The following is a 26,024-nucleotide window of genomic DNA, read 5'->3' on the forward strand; positions in this document are numbered from 1 at the left end:
TCTAGCCTCAACTGTAAGTGGGCAATAATCTGGTCTCACAAAAAATTCAATGCCCTTGCCAGTCTTTTTACGATCAGGGCGGGCCAGATCGTAGAGAGCCTCCCTTGCTAAAAAATTACTGACAAAGATCAATATTGCTCTAGGACGTGTATTGCTAGAGCCGGGTCTAGCACGGGGGGTGAGGGGAAACCTGTGGGCCCTCTGTATTTCACATTTCCAATCCCAATCTGTTAATGTTGGAAAAGCTTCTGTGAATAGTTCAATAATGAATTGCCGCGCGTCGCCCCCTTCAACCCCCTCTGGAATATCAATAACGCGCAAGTTATTCCTGCGCAAGCAATTTTCCAAGTCCGTTAATTTCCAGAGTGTATCATCCTTTGTGCTTTGTAGAGACTCAGTAGTAGCCTTTTGAATGGCCAGTTCGTCTTCCAGAGATGAAATACGAGCCTCAGCTTCAGAAAAACGAGTGGTAAATTCGGTGCAAGATTTTTCAATTCTCCTGACAGAGTTTTGCAATTTGCGATACGCACCTTGCATGCGTTGTCCCTCGGCTTTAGTTTCTTCCCTATGGGCATGGATACTTTGATAAATATCAGCTAATGATTCATTTCCGAGATTAATCATACTATTCCCATGTTCGGGTGTAGTCTGGCCATTAACAATAGCAGTGTTGGCATCTCCAAGTTGTGTGTTAAAGGAATAGTCCCAGTGTAAGCCCGTAGCTGCATCATCCTTTGGGGGGGTGAGGATTTTGTTCTCTCCCATCTTTTTTTCGTACAGTTTGTGGGCTTCTTTTATGCGACTGGTATGTCCTTGATTGCTCTATTGCTAGAGCACACCCCCCTGGAGTATTCATATTGTCTGACAGTTCATTTTCACCCTCCGAAGCATCCGAAGTGTCGGATAGCAAAAAAAAATCCCCAGAATCAACATCCTTAGTTGCATCCCACCTAATGGAGTTGGTGCCTTCTGGGAAATTGAGTGCAGACTCGTGGGAATGGTCAGCTGTATTCATCTGTGCAGCAGTGAGTTCAGATAGTGATTGTAGTCTCTCTACAGTAGTCAGATCACTGGGGGCGTCAGCGGAAAAATCCGAGGGTATTACCATTGAGATCAAGGCATTTGCTGGCGATATAGACGATGTCCCGGGGCTCAAAGTATTGTTAATTAAAACATCTGTAGGGCTCTGTCGTAAAGATGCATCGCTACCCACCATCGCTATCTCTGATTGCAGCTCACCCTGTTGAGGGTTGTCCTGGCAGGGAAGTGCAGAGTCCGTGTTCTTTCTAGATTTCGTTTTGTTAACCAAAAATATGCTAGGAACAGTTTTTTTCCCCCCTGCCAGGTTTTTCTTCTCAGTCACAGATAAATCCTTTGTTGTTACCTGTCCACGACCCCCTGTTTTGGGCGAGCTCTCGCTGCCAGCACCCCCAGTAGTTCCGTCGTTTCCAAAGTTTCCAGCGTCAGCAGGACCGCGGTTTCGGCCGCGGCCAGCACGGATCGGCATCTCGCTAGCGTTCCGGTTGGCTCCGGCTCCGCCTCCAAGGTGAAGCAGCCTCGAGGAGCGCCAGACAGGTAGGCAGCGCCGCCACACAGTTGCTGAGGAGATGGTATAGAGCCTGAGCAGCCAAAGCATCCCGCTGAGGTAGCACAAGTAATGTTTAATTAAAATTGATCCGGCGCCAGTTCTGTAACCGGGAGCCGAAGAAGCCGTGGTCTCGCTCAGCCGAATCGAGCGGCCGCCATCTTCCCCCGAGCCGCGCCACCTTAATCACTTACACTGTGTGTGTATGTATGTATGTAGTATGTATATATATATATATATATATATATATGTGATCAAGGCCACTTGGTGGCCGAAACGCATAATGACATGCTGTAACGGTGCTGACTTGTGAAGCACGATTAGTGTCCGTGTGCTTTCTTCTTCGCCTGCCTGGAAGTGGAAGAATGCGCTTGGTGTTCGTATATATATATATATATATATATATATATTGCTTTGGCCACTTCCATTTGAGTGATGACTTGCTGTCTGCCCTTTAATTCTTTCTTGGAGCTTATAAGGCCCATCTCATTTAGGAAAGTTCAGCGTTTGTCTTGGAAGAAGGGAACCCGTCTGTCCTCACGTGTTAACATATTCTTTCTCGCTACTCACAGGAGCTAGCTAATTCCACGTGTTACGCTAGCCATGTTAATGCACTTGAGATCTAGCGAGGGTCAGAGGGTTACTGCCTTAATAGGCCTTTGCTTTTCAGGAGTTTCAACACAATTTCCTCATGTAAACAGAAGATGTAAGAACATTTTCTCCAGGTTTTTACTGGCTCCTACTATATCATTTTTCATATACTTCATGAACCCTTTTACATTTTACTTATTTATAATTAGGAATTGCAATGGACAATACCCATTATTCTGATGCTGCCTTTGCTGATGAACATATTATGTGAGTTTAACATGAAGAAACAATCATTACTCTACTAGTAATTATCAGTGGATAGGCTTATGAAAGCACTTTCCCCACCAGAGGAAGCATAGTGGACTATGGGTCCTGTTATGCTCTTTCTCTAGATTCAGTGAATGTAGTTCCCACGTGTGAACTGGGCACCATCATGAAGGGAGGTTTTGGCTCCTAGGTCTGCCCCGAAGTAGTGCGAGTGGTGAGATAATGATGTGTACCTCAAATCTCTCATGCTTAAATGCCTTCAGTTGCCAAAAGTTAGTGTTATAAATAGTGTCTCCGATCTGCCGGGGCATGGGGAGAACCATGGAAAAACACAAACATTTCTAAAATATGTGCCGCGAAGTTTCCAATTATGCACTTGTGACCTTCTTAACTGCTGCATCAGTTAACATTTACTTTCTTGTTCTTATTCCTACTTTGGAAAATAAACTCATCCTCTATTCACCACAAGTAGATATTCCAAACTCCAGTTTTATGTAGGGCAATGAATAAATATCGATTGTAACTACCTGGTCAGACACCAGATGATGACACTAGAAGCTGCCAGGTTAACAGTATGTAGAGTCTTGTGTATGGCTTTTAAACATTGGGAGCACAGTTTCAGAATTAGTTTAGGCCTGCAAGGATTAATCCTCAGCTGGTGCACAAGACCAAGATGACTGATGGAGGCACCCCTTGTGTAATCGCTCCCCCAAGTGAGGATTGAGGAGCTGTTTGTGAAGTATTGGATTTTATTTGTGAATCTGGAGTAGTGTGGGGATGCAGAAACTGTGGTGAAGTTCCAGCATAACTGGAACCAGGGATTGCGTTGTCACTTCAGCTGGCCAGACACTGGCTGTGAATTCTGTCCTGATTGTGAACCCTGGTGCTGACACTAGCTGGGTCAATGTGTCAAAAAACAGGGACCCCATGAAAAATGATAATGGTTCCAAGGGAAACAAACAACCAATGTAAATAAACACCACTTGGCAACCTGAATAAACAATTATATAACTGATAAGAGGGGGGTGTGGCTAGCCGTCTGTCATGGCGGTCGCCGCACAGTAGAGCTCCGGACCCTCCCGGGGGGAACCTACTTATTCTTCATTGTCCTACGGACTTTTATGGATGGGAGACGGAAGTCTGGGAAGCCCGCAGCCCCCAGCCCGGCAAAGGACGTTTACCCGCCTGAATAGAGGCGCTCCGGTGAGAATCTTCCCTGGGGCCTGTCGTCTGCTGGATCCGAGCGGAGGCCGGGGCCTGGAGTGACGAGGGCGCCCGGGCGCGAGGCGAGCACCTGGGCGTGTTCCCGCCCGAGCCCCGCGCTTAGCATGGGACTTAGGGATCCTCCTCTGTTAATTCGCGGGCGCCCCTTCGAGGTCCGCGCCAGCCTACAACACCAAGCGCAGGGCATGGGGTCCCCCCCTCCCCCCCCCCTTACTGGACAGTGCTGTGGGGCGAAGGGCCTAGCGGAGGAACGGCCTGGAGCTCCGCATTGAGCCGAGAGTGTTGTCGCCCAGGGGAGTGCCCGCTGCGGGCTGGCGAGGTGAGTGGGGGCTCCGGAGGTGCCTGCGCTGTGCCCGGGCCCCAGATCTGTGGCCTGCTGCAACCCGGGAGCTGTTCAGCCTGCAGAGAAGAGGCGGACGCGGGCCTGCTCAAGGCCGCGCCTGAAGAAAGGCTGAGATCTGCGGCGGGACATTGGCACTGCGACGTGGGCCTGGGGCAGCGGTGGAGGAGTCCGTTGGCCTGGCCCATACGACGCGTATTTTCCTGGGACAGCCGCACGGCAGAGGTGTGCTGGAGGCTTACGGTAGAAAGACACTCAGCCCACGGACCGGACTGGCCCCCAGAGGAGGCGCGACCGAAGGAGCACGGGGGAGCGCCGGAAGACCCTCTTAACGGTCAGTACAGTGCCAGGTGTGGTGCCACGGTACCGCGTGAGACCCCTGCGGCCTGACATTGAGCCTCGTGGGAAGCGAGGTGACCCGGAGTATACAACCCTGACCCCTTTTCCCCTGCCAGTGGGCTGCCTGAACATAGAAGGTGGCCGGAGGGCCACGGAGCCCCGGGGGGGGGGAACTGCATGACAGATGCTGATACGCCTCCTCCCAACGAAACCGGCGACATGGGGCTGGCTGACGAGGGACCCTGGGTGCCCCTACCGTCGTCTTTAGTCGGAGTTCGACGATGCGAGACGCATTCTCCTACGGTGGACCGAGCGTCTTATACACGTACTGGGGCGATACACATAGCGAACAACATACGGAGGGCCCTGTGAGGGCATACTACCTAACAACTTTGGGACACTACTGCCCGCGAATGTGGGATCTACCTGATCTGCCTGGACATACGCGGCGGGATACTGCCTCCCTGGACCCCCTGACCCATCGGCAATACTCCTCCAGGGTGCGCTGAAACGTACTCCGGCTGCGCCATAACCCTACGAGGGACACTATCAGAGTTCCCGTGGACCCGATCATAGGGACGGCTCAGTACGAAGATTGGCGGCAGCGTTGCGTCATGGGCAGGCATTGGGCTAAGACGCTGGAGGGACCACAGGGCCTTGACCGCTCTTCTGCCGTGACGGGCCACACTAGTAGGCTCTCCCCGTCGGAGGCAACATCGACCGGACATACAGAAGAGCCACCGGATAAACTGGACCTCATTCTCAAGGAGATCCGAGACACTAGAACAGCACTGGAACTACAAATGGGTACGCTGGCCACGGGGCTCACGCTGCTGAAGGCAGACCATAATAAACTGGCGGACACGGTAAAAGACTACGGCCAATCGATCACTGACCTTGCCCCCAGAGTAGCGGAACACTCATCCACACTGCAACAACTACAAAAGCAGGTGACGACGCTCCTGGATCAGGTGGAGGATGCGGAGGGCAGGAACAGACGCAACAATGTCCGTGTCGTTAGCCTGCCGGAACGCTGCGAGGGGAACAGGGCGGCAGACTTCATGGAGACATGGTTCAGGGATCATGTAGCAACTGAAGGACTTTCGCCGTACTTCTGTGTGGAACGAGCTCATCGAATTCGATGGGACAGTCCAGGCCCGGCGTACCGCCCCGTCCCCTGATCGTGAAAATACTCAATTATCGAGACCGCGACGTCCTATTACAAAAAGCTAGAGAAAAGGCACTAATCCAGTATGAAAACCACCGCATCTCCCTGTATCCCGACTACACGGTGTTGGTGCAAAGACAAAGATCATCCTACCAGGCTGTGAAGAAAAAACTACAGAAAGCACACCTCAAATACGCACTTTTATATCCTGCCCGGCTGAAGGTTATACACGATAAGAAAACCCACTTTTTTGAAAGCCCAGCAGACATCGAGGAATGGTTGGAAGTAATGTGCATCGGTTCTAGCCAAATTAGCAACCCGGATATTTCCTCGCAGGATTCAGACGCACTGCTGAAAAGGTCCCCTCGTCGAACTCAGAACCCCGACGGGAGTAGAGGAGGCGCCGGTCCATCACGGGAACAACAGCGACGAGATCAGGAGGGAGCGATTGCGGCTGCCGGGGCCTTCCGTGATGACTCGCACAAAATCTCCACCGATTCTGAGGAAAGTGCTACTCACTCGGGCTCTGAGCACAGTGCAATTCTCTTCCCCGCGATCACACCGAGGGCAGCTGATGATATGATCGACAACTGAATATAGGGGAAGAGTCAATGAAGCTTGAGTCGGAGATTGTGGGACTTGGACTTGCCCTTGCCGATGGCGTGAGCCCTGCGCCTGAGAGACTATCGTATCCTTTAACTTATAATGCTTTTTGTGTATGCTGGTGAGTTCCGGAACTCTCTCTGGGGGTAGGTGGGGCTACAGCCTTCTATCCTATTGATACAACTGCTGCGCTCTGATGCACCTGGGCTGTGCGCTATCTGCGGAGGGGCTTCGTGACACTCCCCATTGTGATGGAGTGTGCCAATAATTAGGTACCCATCACATCTGCACACAATTCCTCCCCCCCGGGGGCGGGGTACCATAGAGCCGCTGGGTTGCAGACCCCCTTTTTACGACCATGATTAGGTTGTCAAGAATTCCTGTCATACGAGGGGAGGAAAACGGTAACCAGCGAAAACGGACTACATCTCCCAGGATGCTTAGCGGTTGAGAGGTTATGTAAACAGGAGAGCTGTTACATAACTCAAGGGAAACACGCCCTTATGTAAACAGGAGAGCTGTTACATAACTCAAGGGAAACACGCCCTTATGTAAACAGGAGAGCTGTTACATAACTCAAGGGAAACACGCCCTTATGTAAACAGGAGAGCTGTTACATAACTCAAGGGAAACACGCCCTTATGTAAACAGGAGAGCTGTTACATAACTCAAGGAAAACACGCCCTATAAAGGGAGGAACCGGGAGGTACAAGGCTGTCGGATATTGTGTTTACACCGACGTACCTGCTTCGTGAAGAGCAGTGTTCCGGAGTGGTGCTCCAGTAAGGCAAGAACGGAGGTAGGTCGAGTCGTTACTCCCTGGGCCGTGTCTTGCCCCATCGTCACCTGTGAAGGACCCGGAAGCTCTACCGGTCAACCATTGAGCTTCGCTTTTTGACTCGGCTGAGTCCAAGCGCAGTGGCGCTTTTGCTGGTTGGAGTCGTAACTCCCAGCCCGACCAGAGACACAGGGACTGCCAGCTGTAACGCACACCAGGAGGTGTTTGCCGCGTTACAGACTCGGAAGTCCACAGGATCGATCGAGCGGCTGCTCTCGGTTCAGTCTTCTTGCTTGTGATTGGGGTATCGGTGACGCATCACCAGGAGGTGACTCCGCGTCCCGGTACAGTCTGAGGAAGAGGTTGAGCGGCTGCTCCCTTCAGGTAGAGACCCCGGCTGGGTGTTTCCCTGACTCCTCGATTCTCCCCAACACTCTTCGTGCCCCTCACAGCCTACCGATTGGCATTGTCGGCCATTTCATTTCTGCCCTCTGTTGGCATACGCCGGGATCGGCGTATATGCAGAGGACGGTTAGGACCATCCGTGCTGTGGGCTGGTAACGTACTTAGCCTGGAGGATTCCAGTGACTATAACTTTTGTTTGTTCTTTGTATTTTATTTGCCTTCATTAAAAGAACTAACCCTTCACAAGTGGTTGCGTCCTCATTGTCGTGTCTGTTAAACGATCCTGAGACGTTCAGGGCGTTACATAGGTATTGGGGTGGCTACCTCCTTGCTTGCGTACGCACCGTTGTTTGTTTCATATTATTGGTACTCCAATGTTGGGCCCAGCGCAGTTTAGGCGCTGTGCCAAATTTTGTTCCGGTTATGTCTGCTTTACTGGCTACACGGGAATGGGAGCTTCACAGTATACTTTGCAACATGGCAGGGAACGCTAACACAACAGGGTCGTATAACTTCATCACATGGAATGTACGGGGACTAGGTGCAATTCAGAAAAGGCACCGTGTTCATGCATTCCTCCTTCGACAAAAGACACAGGTGGCATTCCTCCAGGAATCCCACCTAACCGAATCTGAAATACAAAAGATGCGGAAAAAATGGAGGGGACATATTTATTCTACCAATTACTCCGCCTTCGCTAGGGGAGCGACTATTTGGATATGCCACGGGGTACCGTTTCTTGAACTGGAGCGCAGGGTAGACAACCAGGGTCGCTACATCCTGGTGAAAGGCACCCTCGATGGCTCCCCAGTGGTCCTTGGCAGCATTTATGCCCCTAACTTCGACCAGGACCATTTCTTGGGTATGGTGGGTGCAGTCTTAGCGGACTGGGACGGGATACCCTGGATACTAGGTGGGGATTGGAATGCGGTACTGGACACTGAACTAGACAGGTCACACCCCCCCTGCATGGCACGAACGCTAGCAAACTAGCAGAGCAATTCACAACATGGACCAGCGGGTGGACACTTTCTGACGTGTGGCGCAGTCTTCACCCAACCCACAAGGAATATTCCTTTTACTCCCTGGTACACAGTCTCCATACCAGAATTGACAGGTTCCTCTGTTTGAGATCCATCATAGCGAAGGCCCACCACTTCACATATCTAGCAAAGACCTTCTCTGATCACAGCCCCCTCGAGCTAACACTCCGTTGGGGCATGGTGCCTGCCCCGGTCCCCACATGGAGGTTGCATCCACACCTACTTGAAGATGCCCCATTCCGCACGACTGTCTAACACTATCACCAATTACTTGGCTGAAAACTGGAACACGGCCTCCTCCAATCTGACCGAGTGGGATGCATTGAAGGTGGTGGTGAGAGGGTCGACGATTGGACAGTTAGTGGGGGCTAGGCAGGAGACACACCAACGGCTGAAGGACGTTGAACATAGGCTACATGCACTGGAGAGGGAGGTTGTATCAGACCCTGCCAAACAGGGGGAATTGCAATCCGCACACATTGAGCAAGCGGAAACGCTGGAGACGCTGCGGACAATAGATTACAGGGCGTTTCTCCAACGAAAACACACCGAAGCGGATAGACCGGGTGCATTACTTGCCCGCATAGTTAGAGATAGACCGGACCCACCCGTTATAACTAGAATCCGGACCCTAGCGGAACATATAGTCCACACACAAGAAGAAATCAACGCGGCCTTTCATGATCACCTTGAAGCACTCTATGCACCCCCTGTTCCGGTAGAAAGCACCTCAATCACTGAGTTTTTCTAAGACCTCCCCTTCCCAGTGCTATCTGCTGATGTGCAGAAAGAAATAGATGGCCCTATCACTCAACAAGAGATCCGCGCTGCGATCAAGGGTCTAAACCGTAACAAGACGCCTGGGATGGATGGGCTCCCTGTAGAATTTTACCAGACCTACTCTGCCAGCACTGGAGGCTGTGTTCAAGACTGCTTTTGAGCTTGGCCACCTGCCAGACTCCACCATGCAGGCACTGGTCACGTCCATACCTAAACCAGGGTGGGACGGGCTGGAGCTGTCTAATTTCCGACCCCTCTCTATGCTATCTACAGAATATAAAATCCTCAGCAAGGCCCTGGCTAATTGCATACAACCCTATCTTACAACGCTCATCCACCGGGACCAGTGCGGTTTCCTACCAAACCGCAGCACCTCTTTGAACACCAGACAGCTACATTATGTAATGAAGGCCACCCCACGAGCTTTCCAATACGCAGGGTGTATGGCGTTGGACCTTAAACAGGCATTCGACTCCCTTTCCTGGGACTTCATGTTCGCGACTCTGAGACGGTTTGAATTCCCGGACACATACCTTAAATGGGTCCGATAATTGTACACGTCCCCTACGGCCAGGGCTCGCACGGGTCGCTACATTTCAGATCAATATAATATCTACAGAGGCACGAGGCAGGGATGCCCTCTATGCCCCCTGCTCTTTGTCCTTGCACTGGAATCCTTGGCCCTGGCCCTACGGGTTTCCGAGGCCCGGCTTGGCATTCCTGTTGATGGAGTGTGCCACCTGATGTCCATCTATGCAGATGACATACTCCTATACCTACGAGACCTGACTGCTGATAATGCCCCTCTCCCTAATATACTTGCCACCTTTGAGCGACTGTCGGGACTGGCCATAAACCCTGAGAAATCGACGAGCTATTTCTTCCAAGAGGCACCACATCTAACCCGCCTGCAGTTTGGCACCTTTACCCTACCGGTCACTCCTACCACCTTTAAGTACCTCGGTATCCAGTTTTACAGAACACAGGAGGATCAAATTGAGGGCAATATACAGCGAGCAATAAAGGGGCTCCATACTAGTGTAGGGTTTTGGTCTTCTCTGCCTTTATTGGTAATGGGACGGATCGCTATCTCGAAAAATGGTGATGCTGCCTCGCCTATTATATTTCTTTGTGAATCTACCCGTGATCCTCCCGCAATCCATTTTTAACACATTAAACACGATACTGGTGAGTCTTATCTGAGGCGCTGGCCGCAGACGAATAAGTCTTTGAAAGCTCCAGCTGGCAACACACAATGGCGGTCTGGGAGTCCCTGACTTCCGAGGCTACTACTACACAAGCCAGCTCCAGTGGCGCTCATACTGGACCGCAGGGAGGAATTTGCAGGAGATTGGGTTTACGTCGCAGAGGCTGGATCGAAGGGAATTGCATTCCTTGCTGCTACCGAAGGCTAGGATTCCCCCGGATTGACCTCCCCTACTGAAGACCGCCCTGTTGTGTTGGAGGAAGGCTCTATCTTATACATCTACGGTACTCCTGTACGCCGCGAACATCCCCATCCTCGGTATCCCTACACCGCAGGGTAGACTCACAAAGGCCAGATTACGAGACTGGACAGACAATGGGGTGGAGGGAGTGGGGGCATTCTTTGGGGACGGCACCATGCTAGATCACGACTCTTTCATACAGGCCACAGGGGCACCCCCACGCTTATATCTCTTACACGCTACTGTAACGCATTACATCAGAACCGCTTGGGCCCCGCAGAGGAATGAACCCCCACAACACGATTTGGTACACCTATTATACTATATGGGACCCGGGGGCATTTAGTACGTTGGCTATACACTGGAGTCAGGGCACATGCAGCAATTCCACTTACTTCCCTTAGGGCGCGCTGGGTGGAGGACTCTGGAGTTGAGATTACGGATAAAGCATGGAAGAGTATGCTGGAACACTCCCAAAAAGTATCGCGTAATGCGAAACTCAAATTTATTCAGACAATGATCCTTCATAGGTCATACCTCACCCCGAAAAAGATACATTGCATGTTTCCAGACTCCCCTCACTGCTGGCCCCGTTGTAGGGGAGACGAGGCGGACTTTATTCTTATGCTGTGGTCGTGCCCCTGCATACGGGGCTACTGGGGGAGAGTCCGCAATTCATTGACGAGGGTAACACAGCTCTCGGTTCCGGATGAGGTCCTAAACTGCCTGGTGGGCCTTCGTGGGCGCTCAGGGGTGTAGAAGGTGCGGTTAAGGGTCTTGGACCTAGCACTCATTCTAGCGATCAGAGTACTTACTATGAGGTGGAAGCCCCCCAGATGCCCGGTGGTCGCTATTTGGCAAACTGACATGATTCAGTGGGGACGGGTGGAGGGTGCAGCTCTTCGCAGAGAAGAAGAGAGAGGGCTAAGGATGCATCCTATCTCACTGGAGTGGGAGGCTATGATAATTGAACTGGAAGCACTTGATCTATCCCCTACATAAGCTAACCTGACCCAGCAATACGCAACGACTCCTTATGGCCTCTCGGAGTCAGGCCCTGAGACCCGAGAAATTATGATCTTGCTATGAAAATTACACCCCCTTAGGAGAATAATGAACATAGACCAATCACGATCACCGTGCTAGTTGAAGTAAGAACGACCAGGAGTGGGGTAGGGAGGGATGGGAGTGGGGGGGGGCAATGAGTTCGAATAAGCTTTATCAGTTGAATGTTAACATATACAACTTTGTAATGACACCCACAAGAGAACATTTTCCACTGTTTGCTTGATAGAATTATTGCCACAGAATGCGACACTTAGCTTCGTTTTGTTTTTTATTGTTTTATAGGACAATGGAAACAGAATTTCTGTGGGGGCATATATATTGTAATTGATGTACTAAGGGCAAAGGAAAAAACAGACTGTATAGACTGCATATTGCCTATGTTATGTATCAATAAAGTGTTAACAAAATTTTTATATAACTGATAAGAGAACAAACCTGAAGAACATGTGAAAAGTTGAATATATACATTAATTAATTTAATGCATACATGTAATATTAAATTGATGGGGTTTGAAAACCTCCTAACATACACAACTAATCATAAATATATCAATACAGACAAAGTGTTCAAAAATACAACAAAGTACAGAGACAGTGAGGATTACAAAAACAGAACACAACGATTACAAGATCAATAAATAAACGACATATACAGCAAAAAATTTGCAAATGTTGTGCACAGTCCAAAATACTGAACCACAATATAATCCAATGACCATCTATATATTTACATTGCGTAAAATTATATATGGTACAAAATCCAATGTAAACTGTAGATGAGGCAGCAAATAGGGCTTCTTCTACACGCGTTTCGGCGAAGTGGGGCGCCTTCTTCAGGAAAAATGCCACAACATATACTTTTTACCCAAGAGAGAATATGGATGCTGAACTCTTGAATATAATTAGAAAAATTGTACTCCATTACGTAATATAGCATAGACCTTGTTAGGCCCGAATCACTATTCGGTTTGAAAAGGAGGAAGGAGGAAGATTTCTGCCTTTGCCTGTTTCAGAATACAAACCTCATGCAATACTGAGTGCAGACTAAAGCAATCACCAATGTTTGTGTTCCAGCGAGTTGGAGCAAGACTACAAGGAAAAGGTGGCAGCAATGAGGTCGGAACTGCTGAAAGAGAGTGAGCTGTTCATGCAACACGCGGATCAACAGCGAACCAAGCTGGAAGTGAATCTGTTGACAATGCAACAGGAAGATGCACTAATGAGGGAGAAGCTGACACTGTGCTTGAAGGTAAGCAAAACATCTTTACATATGTTTAAGATTACTAGAATATGGCCCCTTTCTCTTCCTACTGAGTGAGAGATGGGGGGACGTAGAAAGAGAGAAGCCACCTCCAGTCTCGGGAGGTTACATTTCATTTGGCACAGAGTGGCAAGCACAGGAAGGAGAGTGTATATAAATGGTGTGACCCCAGCAGGAGGACACCATACATGTGACTTGTATGTGGTATGTGTTAACTGGAGTCACCTGTGATTTCATTTGGAAGGAGTGGTTACACCAGGCTGAGACCTTTGACCTTCACTTGCAATAAAGTCAGAGAAGAGTAACTCAGAGGGACCTCTTTTCTGTGGGTCCCTTGCCTTCAATCACAGGTTTTCTTGTTGGCCCTACTATTCCCTACCTACAACTTTCATCTTGTGTCATCTTTTCTTGTCATTTTTAGGTCTCGCCTGAGCCAGCTCATGCGCTGCTCTGGCGAGACGTTTTGTTAACGGGCTTCAGAAAATGCTACCTAGAGCTTGCAGTCTCACGTGCGGGCGCGTGCGCTTTCGAGCACAGGTGCCATCTCGCGGGCACCCTTACAGCCGCAATTACTTTCACTTTTTGCGGCACTGAGCACAGGCGCCATCTCGCGGCACCCTTAGAGCCGTGATAACTTTCACTTTTGCGGCGCTGCCAATGCTTGTTTTGTTTCTTTCTTGTTGGTGTTCCGGGCTCCGCTCCATATTGATGAGCGGCGTTTCCTAATTTATTTATTTTATTAGCCCGTTCCGCTTTTCATTCGCTATCTCCATCATTGGCTGTGCATGGGGAAGGATGCGGGCAACAGGTCACGGCCACAGCTTAAAAAACAACTTACTAAATAATTTCTCATGCTAACTTAATAACATTCGGATTTGTTTTAACTACTATACCTTTCCGCATCCACGATCATAGGAATCAAGGCTAGCATTTCTCCACAATCATCGCTTTTATCGTCCGAAATGTAAATGTACGTTCTCACCATGGTGCACAACAGCTTTGTCCATACTAAAATAACCCAGCCACTCTTTTGCTACTACAGCTCACACACTGCGGTACCATGTCCCCAGAGCCAGACAACTTTAAGTCAGGCAAATTGATCATTTCCCCTCCATTTTCATAGTCTGGGCATGCTCAATGTTCACGCAGCAAAATAACAGGGGTTTAGGGGGTCTAATTCACCCAAAAACATGGATTCTATTTTGGAACAAAGTTCCAACATAAAATAGTGATGCTCTAGTTGGGAACCATCACAAATTACACAAGTTTCGATGATATTGCGTAAAATACATTTGTGATGTGTGTTATCAATCAAGCCTAGAGCGGCAGCATTAGCGTTGAGTTTTAGGAAACATACTGTGACTCAATAAAAATGTAAAGTACAATTGAACAGTTAACATAAGAAGGTGTTTTAATGAGCTGGGTGTTTTGCAATGGCTATGGAAGCACCAAGATGGTCCCCACAGTGTCTCTCACCTCCAACTACCTCTCTTCTAATCCCCGCAACCTCCTCCACAACTCTTTCTGTTGCATCACTTCTCCCTTGCCCAAGCTCTGCCAGACAGTGTTCCTCCTCCCAGCACCGCTACCTGCAGGCCTCACCTCTACTGCCTGTCTGGGCTCACGGGTTTGTTTACAGTCTGTGGTTGATTGTTGCTTTTAGGCAATAAACGGGAATTTGAACGGCTCGTTAGTCTGGGAGGAGCACAGACTGCGCCTGGGCAAAATCTTTGAGAAAAGGCAGAGGGCGGCCTTCCACATCCTCCGATGTGAGTATCGGGATAACTTGAGTATAGCTGAGAGTGGAGGGTGCATACAAATGATCACCCATAAGGGAGGGCTGCAGCATACTGTGCTTTTTGTTGGTGGCTTGACATGGAGCATGAAATGTAATTTGTGTGTGACCACCATGTTGCTCTCATGTTGCATGAGCATAACTTGCAACACATGCTTTTGATTGTTGGAAGTGCGCCACAAGCTCATTGCGTGCATCAGGCTTTCTCCAGAAGGTTGTTGACGATTATCAGAATGTTTACATGGAATTATTTTAGGTTTTGTTACGCATTGGGTCTTATAATGTGCTACTTGGCTAAACACTTTTAAGGCCCCAAAGGCGAGACCTATTGGCTATGTCAATGCTGGTTGTACTGATGATTCCTAGATGTTTCTGTCTTTCCCCTCTATTCCCTTCAGTTGCATCACTGTTTCTTCCTGTCTTTCTTCTGTAGTAACCTCATAGAGTTCTCACACTCCTCATGTGAACTCTAGTAAGAACATAGTTCCTTTTATCCTACTCCATCATCATAGGCTTGCTCTGCTCCTTTTTTAAATTTTCTTTCTGCCTACGTTTCTCCTATCAATAATGCTCCCTTTTACTCCTCTATTTTTGTCGACCCAGGTTACCTCTCTTGTCTGCATTTGCAGTTTTCAATAATTTAGTAATTCATCCATTAATATTCTGCTGGTAACAACTATGTAATTTCTTGTCTCTTTTCCTGCGTCTCTCTTTTGGTTGACCTTCTTTCCTTCTCACTCCATCCTCCTCTGTCTCTTTTCACTTCTACATTCAGGTGGATCTTCAAGCTTTTATCAGTGACTCATATTCACACTGCTCTTACTTCACTTAGATGATCATAATTTCCTGCCTTACTTAAACCTTGTTTTTTATTGGCATCTTAGCTCTAATTCACACTTGTTACTGCTTACTCCTTGCTGCCCATGTGCTAATTCTCAACTCTGTGATTTTTTCACTAAGAGCAACTAAACTGTGCCACTGTACAAATTCATGAAGTGAAATGAAATGGAACTTATAATTGCAGCTATTGAAAAAAGTACAGTGACAGGCAACCCGTGTATTAACCACAGTCACAAAGATGAATCAATGCTGTGCCTTGCTTATGCTAGTAAGAATAAAACACCAAAGGTTTACATCCAAGAGCTAGAATTAAATACTTTTGAAGGATTCTATTGAACTGGTTCACGTTATATTGTTTTTAATACAGCCAGAGATCAATGTCTGCCTTTGGGCAGGTTTAAATGTATATTTGTTTCAGCTCGGCAAGGTGCCTGGTGAACTTAGTCATGGTGTGTGTGCTCTTGCTTTAAGCTTGGATTTTAGTACTCCAAACACCCTCTGCCTCTACATCGCCTTTCTTCATCTTGTCCTGCTGCCTGGCTGTTCTTACCATCCACCCGTTTTTCACTGGAGCCAGGAACTTAGCGTTCACTCCCTTACCGCTGTCCTGTCTCACAGCCTCCTCCTTTGCACCTGGTCAAAGACACAGGCCATGCACAGGAGAGCTGTGCTTGCTTGGAGTCTGAGATAAGACTCTTCCTAATTCATGTATGACATCATCATAAGGTCCTTTTCATCCACTTTCCTAATGTTGTCCTGCTGACTTTGACTGCCTGTTGTCACCATCTGCCCGTCCTCTGCTGGATCCTAGTACCCTGTCCCTTATTGCTACCCGTCTCAAAGTCTCCCACTGCGCATTAGGTCAGTGGCTCGTGTGTCTCCTAGGAAGCGGTAGCTTGCAGGAGAAATCCGCTTACTTTGTGACGTCTACTTGTTTTCTTCTTCCATCTTCTTTAGGGCATCCTCAATTAGGGCAGACGAGACATGGGCAATATTCTGTCTGCTCCTGTTGCTCTGCTTGTCAATTTTACTTTTCACATTTCTGTATGTTAACTTTTAGTCACGGGTACCTTTTTTTACTATTCTGCTCAATACTTTTTCTGCTGTTGGTTATTATGAACATCCCTGTCTATACATCTTATATTAAAAACCCGTAATTTTAAATACACAGATATGGACTACTGTGTGTTTGCCACACTTCCCCTAACTCCACTAGGATCTCATCTCTTTAATTTTCTCATTCTTTGGGCCAAAATACTAACTAATGTTTTTAATGCTGCGAGACATAAGAATATCCCCGAGTCCTGGGCGATATCTACAATTATTCCAATTTTTAAAAAAGGCCAGAGGGATGATCCGGCATGTTATAGGCCGATCTCCCTAATTGACTCTGCCGTTAAAATCTTAGGCAGAGTCATTTTGGGTAGATTGAACACATGGCTGGCGGGTAGCAGTATATTATCTGACGCCCAATATGGTTTCAGGGCTAACAGGAGCACGCAGGATCAATGTTTAAATCTCCACTTACTTATTTGCAAATACACTATTGCAAAGGAGGGGTCTCTGTACATGGCCTTCATGGACCTCTCCTCAGCCTTTGACCTAGTTAATAGGTCGAAACTGTGGAGCATTCTTTTGGATACTGGGGTTGACCCCCCTCTGGTTGGATTTCTGGCGGATCTACATCGTGACTTATCAGCCTCGGTGAGAGTCACCCAGGGGGGAAGGTGCACCAGCCGCTTCAAGTCAGAGAGGGGTGTAAGGCAGGGATGCATATTGGCACCCCTCCTTTTCACACTTTATATTAATGCCCTGGACCCAGCCCTGGCCAACGCAGCGGTGGATGTACCACGTGTAGGAGACACCAAGATCCCAGTTCTCCTATACGCGGATGACGCCGTGCTTTTGGCGCGTTCAGGGGTGGCTCTTGACAGACTATTGGCCTCTTTCGGTGACTTTATGACATCACTAGACCTGAAAATTAATACCCAAAAATCACAGGTCATGATCACTGGCCAGGCCAGTAGGAAAAAGAAATCTAAATCCTTTTTCTGTTTAGGCCACGAGGTCAAAAGGGTTCCAATTTTTACCTATTTAGGGGTCATTTTTGACGAGAAAGGCACGTGGGGTCCACAACACAAACTAAAAGGCAACTCAATGGCAAGATCTGCTGCAGCTATACTTGGCTTTGCCAAACGGTTGGGCACTCGCCCCCTGGAGGCCATTTTGAAAGTTTACAAAGCTAAATCTCTGGCAATAGCCACCTATGGCTCTGCCATATGGGGCTATTCTAGTAATGACACCATTCAGAGGGTGGAAAACAAGTTTTTAAGATCCTTGCTGTCTGTTCCCCAGTCCACACCCACTTTTACAATACATTCAGAATTGGGTTTGGGGTATGTTGTTGACTTAATCAATATGGCACCTGTTATATGTTGGTTAAAAACCTGGCTTAACCAAGACATTCTTTTAACCCATTTAATACTTAAGGATTGCCTAGCCCTGGATAGAGCCCACACAATTCCATGGTTAGTGTACGTTAAAAAGATGTTGAGCATAGTGGGACGACCAGAGCTATTTAATTCTCCTGATTGTATCAACAAGAAGGACATCATGGGGATTAAGACCGCACTAATGACAAGATTAATGGTTGAGAGGGAGGACATTGAATTAAACAAGCCGGTAGTGAGAAGGAACTATGGGTTAATCACCGTTCCTGGCCTTGAACCCTACCTGGCTTTTGTAACCAGCCCACTTCACAGGTCTCTCCTGATTAAATTTCGCTTAAATTTGATACCTTATGTGCTAGGTTTTTATCCCACATGGGCTACCCCGGATAATGCTCCCCCATGTGACTGTGATAATTTTTCTTGTCAAGACACATTACATTTTATTATGTTTTGTGAGCATTTTGTACAGATTAGGACAAAATACCTGCTACCTTTACTTAAAGGGGCTGGCTATGTTCAGGTTCGGCCAGCGCTTCTGTTCCTGCAACTTCTGCCTAACATTACCATTGCCTTTTACGTAGCAAACTTTTTAGTCGCAGCTGTTCGCATCAGTAAGAAGCGTGCTAGAGAGCGGCCTACTTTTAACACAATTGATGCGGTTGGGACGGGCGGTGGCCCGTAGTTATGGAGTATTCCATCCCTGTTAGTCTTTTAGATGGAAATTTTATCCCTAAACTTTATTTATTCTTTTTAACTCAGAATTGAACCTATGAAATATGTTCTCTTCACATTTTTAAATTTTGATTATGTTTTTCACTACCAGATCTGTAATTGATGTATTTTTGCCCTGTATTTTATGTACTGTGATTTTATGTCTGCTTTGTCTCTTTTTATGATCTTTTATTGATCGAATAAAAGTAGTTGACTGACTGACTCATTCTTTATGGAATGCTAGATCTCTGTATAATGCATACACTACCACACTTTACACATCATTCCTTTCTCTTAATCTGTTGTTACTACGCATTATTGCAACTTGGCTGTTCTCTAGTGACACTTCAGTCCTTGCTGTTTTTAATACCCCCAGCTTATCTTGTTCAAGGGTCCTGTCTTACTCTTTCAGGGCTGTTTTTCCATGCTCAGTAGATCCTTGCTTCTGTGTCATCTCACTTTTCCAGCTATTTCTTTGAAATTCATATTGTCTACTTCTGCAAACCATGTCCACTCTCCTTAATTGGTTACAGCCCTCCAGATCCAGTGTACTATTTTCTTTAGGCATCTGGAGTACATTTTCTCATATCTCCCTGATACGTCCTCCCTATTTCTTTTTGGTGAGTCCCATCTCCATCCTATTGAGGGTGTCTCTTTTCTTCCGCTTGGTAATCTCTTCACCCACTGACATCCATGGTGGTATATTGTATCTGATCATTTTCCCAACTGCTTTCTGGATGGCGCTTGTTTCTGTTCCCTATTGCCCCTTCTCGAGCATTTCCTTAACTTATCACTTTTTTTTCTCCCTCTTTCTTCTGTGATCTCTGCATCTTCACCCTCTATGCACTTCTCTCATAACTTAAAGAATTTACCTCATCCTCGGCTTGCTTCGGCGACCCTTAATCTATTAGCGCTTGCTGATGTCTTTGCTGCTCTCTCTCCTGATCCAACCTCTCTGCTCCTTTTTGATTACTTCTCTCAGTCTCTTAATGCATTGGCTCCACTGAAACCTCTCATGCCTACTTGTAAACCCTCTTGACTCATTGCTTACTCCTAAATTAGTTTGTCTTCATTCTACAGTGTCCCACTCTGAGACATTATGGTGCAAGCATGCATTTGATTTCTAATTATCTAACTTCTTAGCAACACATCGCCAATATGCCCTGTCCCTTGATCCAAAGATGAATCTTTCTTCGTCTGATTCATGACAAAGCTTATGACCCTCGCCTAATTCTTCTGTAGGTTAATCTTATTCTTTCCCCTATTGCCCTTGAACCTTCTTTCTGCTCTTCACAATTTGCTAGTGACTTTGCTCATTCTCTTGGTGTGGCACCAGCCTCTTTTTGTAATGGCTTGTCAGATCCGTTTACTATTCAGGCCATGTTAAAGCTGCCCCCCTGGGGTACTTTTAAAGGCTCCTCCCTCTTTTGACCTCCACAAGTCTAGACCTGTCTAGACATGTGTCTAGATTTGATATAATGCATGGCCACTTCAGTCCTGCAGGGTCAACTTTTCAGCAAAACATTCTTCTGGAACGCCTTCATCTCTGAATGCCCAAGAGTGATGGTGCCAGAAACAAGTTTTTTTAGTCATGTTGGTAGCATTTTTTACATTCAAATACATGGAACCCTGGCGTAAAGCATTGCAGGGCGCAACAGTGGGCATCCACTAGTTCCACCCATGCAGGAACCTTCAGCAAGCATTTAGCATTTAGCCGCAACATGCCATATCCTTCTATGGCTTATTTGCAAGCTGTGCCCATATGTAGTGATGGTGCAATATCATTATACTTTTATAAAATAGCTTGAATCAAACTTTTTGGCACATCTATGTGTTAAAATGAGCTAGAAAAACATTTCTGAAACCCACCTGTATCCTCTCTACACAACATGGTGGCTCCAAGAGGGCTGAAACTTATTGTCACACTCTAACGGTGTGAGAGAAATGGAAGGATTTGACAAGTATTCCTGCTTCTATTTATGGCAAGGATAAATTGCTCCTCCTTTAGCCCCCACTTACTTCATCATGGCGTCTCACCCTCTCACATTCCTCTTTTGCCCCTTCTCATGCCCCGTATCTTAGTGTGAGCGTTTTTTCTTGTGTGTTATATACTCTTCTGCCAAGTCACGGCATGTCAGGCGACACATAAAGTAAGAATTCCATTGGTTTCTCTGCGTGATGTACTGCCCTTACTTCCATTTTGTCCCGCAGTCTGCCTCCGAAGTCTCAGAGCACCGTTCTATTGCCTTTCTCAGAGATCCCAGATATCTTCTTGCAGGTGGCTGCAGTCACTCACTACACCCCCCTGCAAGGGTATCTCTAATCCCTCTTGAAAGTGCAGGTGGGTTCTGCATGCGCTGTGAAACACGGGGTGGCTTTGAAGCAGCTGCTCCCTATTTCACATGATTGTGCTGCCCTATTGGCAGCGCAACTTTGCAGCTGCCCTATGGCCAGTGCATTCACTCTAATAGGGTGCACTTTCCCTGTTTGCGCCTGGCGCACCCATTTTAAGGTGTGCTGTGGCGCAAATAGTGAAAGTGCTCCCGTATGGTAATACAGGCCCTGATGTCCAACTGCCTCATAAAGTATGGGCATTTAAGTATTTTCTTGCTGATTCTCTCCTGATTTTTCTTTATTTTATACTAATTATTGCATTTTCATTTTACAATCCAATTGCACAAGCAACAATATGTTACAACATTACAATAACAGGAAAAGTAACAGCTCACAACGTCAGAAGTAAACAGTCCATTTCTGGAAGTAAGAGTAATAGTAACAATAATAATAATACACATTCGGTCCACTTAATCAAATGCCTCTCCCATGTTATCAGTTACAGTCCAAGCAATCATAAGGACAACAACACAGAGGCATTGTAGAAGTCTCCATTGTTTAATGAGATTCTGGTGCTATGTGTTTGGCATCAAAACATATTGCGTTTTGGAGCTCCTCCTCAAGGCGGGGTATAGATTGCTCCCCCTCCCCCACTACAGTGATTCTTTCCTGAAATTATCAGTTTAATGCACAAAATATGGGTACTTCCCTGAGATGTTAATACCCCTCATGAGTAACTTCAGAAGAGAACCCCCTCCATACACACACACACACATCCTGTCTAGCAGACACTTCTCCCAGTTATCCTTGCCAGCAGCCCATTTAGCGGCTTACTGAATATGTATATGTAATATTAGAGTTCCATATCCGGACGACCAAGACTTCTTCCTCCAAGTCCAGTTTCAGGATGTCTAGGACTACCCCGCTTCTCTTCCCTGCCCACACTAGGGAAAACTATAAATTATTTAAGGTCTTAAAGGTAAACTGTGGGAGAGGACTGGTGAGTAGAAATGCATTTAGTAAAGAAAACCATCTTTGCAACTGCTATCTGACCAATAGAGGAAAGAGGAAGGGAACCCCAGAATTTCACTGATGCCTCAAGTCCCTGTAGGACTCTACCCATATGATATTTGTAATTCTTCTCAGAGCTATGTGCCACCATGATATCTAGGTACCGGAACTTCCCCAACTTCTAACGAAGTCCTAAGTCATACAGCACATCCACAAGGCAATGAGCCAGCGACTCCAACAGGAACAAAATACTTATGTGTTTATTCCTCGGACCGGAGACCACTCCAGATACCTCTGAACACTTCAGACGTCTTCCTTCAGAGCCCCTGGATAGCCATATATAAAACAGTGCATGATCAACATAAAGGTAGATTATGGATGGAAAATCCCTGAATGTGATCCTCTTTTCCACCAGTTATGCTGAGAGGTGGATCTACCAGGGGTTCGAGAGCCAGTGTAAACAGCAAAGGACAAAGGAGGCACCCCTGCCTACTCCTGTGCTCTATGCTGCCGCCGCCCGACACTATCCTGCCAATACGCACCCTGGACTTATGAGTTGCATACAATAAATTCACTCAACTACAAAAGACTGAGCCAAATCTCATGTGCTTAAGAACTTTAAATAATTAGTCCCAATTTAGGGCGTCACTAATATTGTTTCCTCTTCTTTTATCCAGAACCAAGTGCATCAGCCTTGTATTCAACCCCATACTATGACCAGGAATGAAGTCACACTGATCCTCATGAACCAGGACCCCAACCAAATGATTCAATCTGGTGGATAATTGCCTTACACAATGCTTTAGTGCCCCAATGTAATCACTCCCCTAAGCACTGCTTTCCATGATTCTATTTATTTATTTTATTTATTTTGAGAGTTTTATAGAGCGCGAACAAGATCCTTGCGGATATCAGAGCACTTTACAATAGTACAAATGTAACTTAGCAAACAAGATAAAAGCAGGTAGCAGGCAAATAAACAACATATCGTACAAACAGCAGCAGGGTAGATATAGGGAAAGCATCCCCAAAGCGAAAAATCTGGGGCAAATGGGGAGATTGGCACATTAAAATTGCAGGGCGTAAACGTACAGGATCCGTATAAGTCGGTGCGTAAAGGGTTGTGGTCATGTGAATTTTGCCATGAGAATAGCTTTGACTTCCTTTTTGAAAGATGCGGTAGAGGCATTCAGTCTGGTTTCAGGGATTAGAGTGTTCCAGATTCTGGGGGCCATCCCAGAGAAGGATCGTTTGTATGTTTTCTTCTTGTTGAACCCTTGAGGTTTCAATAGTAGGTTAACAGCACTCCTTGAGGATCTTAGACCACCAGAGATGGTTAATTTCTGTGCGAGGTAACTGGGAGTATTATGATGTAAGGCATTATGCGTCATGCATGCTATTTTTAGGTGGATCCTGCCTTCAAGCGGTAGCCAATTCAAGGCTTTTAAGTCAGGGGAGATGTGTGAACTTCTTTTCGAGCCAGTGATGAGTCTTGCTGCAGCGTTTATTGAGGCTCTTAGGGGCGCAGTTGTCGCTTTTGGGAGGCCACAAAGGGAGACACTACCGTAATCCACACGAGGGATGACTAGCGCTTGTACTGCCAACTTGAAGTCATCGACTGGAAGGAAGGGTTTCAGCTTCCTCAAAGTATTTAACTGGAAGTTTGCTCCCTTTGTAGCGTTGCTAATGTGTTTTTGCATAGAGAGATTGCTATCGAGAGTAATACCCAGAGATTTTGCAGAGTCCACGATGGTTGGTTGCATGTTGAGTGCGGTAAGCTGTTTGATCAAGTCTTGCATTAAGGGGACTCAGGCAGGTGGGGCTATAAGGAGGAATTCTGTTTTTGTTTTTAGAGCGTTCAATTTGAGATGGTTATCGGCAAGCCATGACTGGGTATTCCTGAGAGTGGAGTTCAGCAAATTGATGTCTTCTAGGGTGTTGATCTTGAGGTAGAGTTGTGTATCGTCAGCGTACATGTGAAAATGTACGTTAGAATCATGGAGCATTTTGGTGAGGGGTTCCATGAATAGGTTAAACAGTGTCGGAGAAAGTGAGGACCCTTGCGGCACTCCCAGCGTTACTGGTGAGGAATTGGAGAGCGTGTTGTTGACCTTGAATGTTTGAGTACGGTTATGGAGGAAAGAGGTAAACCAGTTTAACACTGACCATGATAAACCCATTCTGTGTTCCAGGAGATCTAAAAGGTTCTCGTGTTTGACCGTATCAAAGGCTGATGATAGGTCTAGTAGGATGAGTAAACAAGATCCGTTCTGGTCAAGGATTTGTAGCGCATCATCAATAATGTGAATCATGGCAGATTCGGTGCTGTGGTCTGCTCTGAAACCTGATTGGTGTTTATCAAGGAGGTGAAAGTGATCAATGTGTTTAGTCAATTGGCCTTGTACACATTTTTCAAGAAGTTTAGCGAGGGTGGGAATATTGGAAATAGGACGATAGTTATTAAGGTCAGTTGGGTCGGCTGTAGGTTTCTTTAGAATGGGTGAGACCTGTCCAATTATGAGGGAGTCCAGTATGCAGCCTTGTTGAAGAGAACTGTTAATGATTTTGGTCCAGAGTGGAAGAAGCCATGGTGCGAGGTCTTTGACAGCATTCGCAGGGAGAGGATCGGTGAGGTGATTGGCCGGCTTCAAGGTGTTGAAAATCCTACCTAAAGTTTCTTCGGTGTAAGAGTCAAAGGAAGACCAGGTTGCATCGTTTATTGGGCCAGGCTTAGGGGGGAGTTGGCATGGCGGGGTAGGGGGGGAGGTTGTGATGTTCGTAAGAGTATCAGAGCGTGGTATTCGGTCATTTAGGAGATCCATCTTGATGTTGTCGATCTTCTGATTAAAGAAAGAAGAGAATTCTTCACAGTTGGGTAGTGGGCGAGCTACGTTTTGAAGCCGTGGAGGTGCGTCCTTGGATTGTGTTTTGATTAACTCGAAAAGTTTTTTGGGACGATTTTTAGCTTGGTCTAATTGGTGGCTGAAGAAGTCTGCTTTAGTGTGCTTGATCTTTTTGTAGTAAGCATTTTTTTTTCCCTTAGTACATTGAGGTGGTTAGCAGATGGAGTTGATCTCCAATTGCGTTCCAGGGATCTGAGGGCACGTCTATCCTCATTAAGAGGACCGTTCTACCAGGGCTTAGAAACTTTAGTGGGAGCTCTCTTCAGTTGCAGGGGGGCTACCTCATTGATTAACGTGGACATGGCGTTGAGGTAGTGGTTGGTGAGGTCATGGACGTCGGAGGTACCTAGAGGGGGCAGAAGCAGGTTGTAGCTGGAGGAGGGTAATGAGTTAGGGTTGAGATTTTTCAGGTCTCTTTTCCAGATCTTAGGATTTGTAGAATGAGCCCGAGGTGAGTTTTAAAGTTTCCTTGATGTAGAAGGTGATGATATGATGGTCCGACCAATCACAGGGTTGGATCAACTCCAGCTGAATTACGTCAGTTTTGGCGATTATAAGATCGAGGGTTGAGCCTTTGTTGTGTGTCGGGCTGTTGCAAGATTGGATGAGGGCTAGATCATCCAGGAAGATTTTGAGGCTGTTAACCGCGGCATCATTGCTGTCATTCCAATGGAGATTGAAGTCGCCAAGGAATATTTGGGTGTTTTGACGCCCGATGTTTGTAGAGATCTTGTCCATACAGTGTTCAGTGAAGAGGAGGTTGTCTCCTGGGGGATGATAGATGATGTGGAGTGAGCATACTAGTTTGACATTGCAGCTAATGTCCAGGCATAAGTATTCACATGAGGGGAAAATAGGTGATATGGCTCTATTTACTGTGAGGTTGCTACGATGAATACAAGCTATACCTCCCCCTATCTTGTCCGATCTGTCCAATCTAATGATGTCGTAGTCTGGTGGGACTAGGATGTCGATGAGTGGGGTGGAGGATTCTGTTAGCCAGGTTTCAGTTAGCACTATCATGTCCAACTCCTGTGACATGATGAGGTCAGCTATATCGGTTGCGTGTCTAGAGGCCGA

General features: G+C 46.9%; 1 protein-coding gene across 4 annotated transcripts in view; it reads left to right on the forward strand.

Annotated features, from left to right (window-relative positions):
• NINL (ninein like) overlaps positions 1–26,024 on the forward strand; it is a 441,695-nt gene that overhangs the window by 249,228 nt on the left and 166,443 nt on the right. For all 4 annotated transcript variants that reach the window (XM_085612328.1, XM_085612329.1, XM_085612330.1 and 1 more), the window contains exon 11: positions 12,714–12,888. In XM_085612328.1, coding sequence (XP_085468454.1) covers positions 12,714–12,888 — 175 coding nt within the window. The remainder of the gene's footprint in view (positions 1–12,713; positions 12,889–26,024) is intronic.

Source organism: Triturus cristatus, chromosome 6, assembly GCF_964204655.1.
Source record: "Triturus cristatus chromosome 6, aTriCri1.1, whole genome shotgun sequence".
Taxonomy (NCBI): Eukaryota; Metazoa; Chordata; class Amphibia; order Caudata; family Salamandridae; genus Triturus; species Triturus cristatus.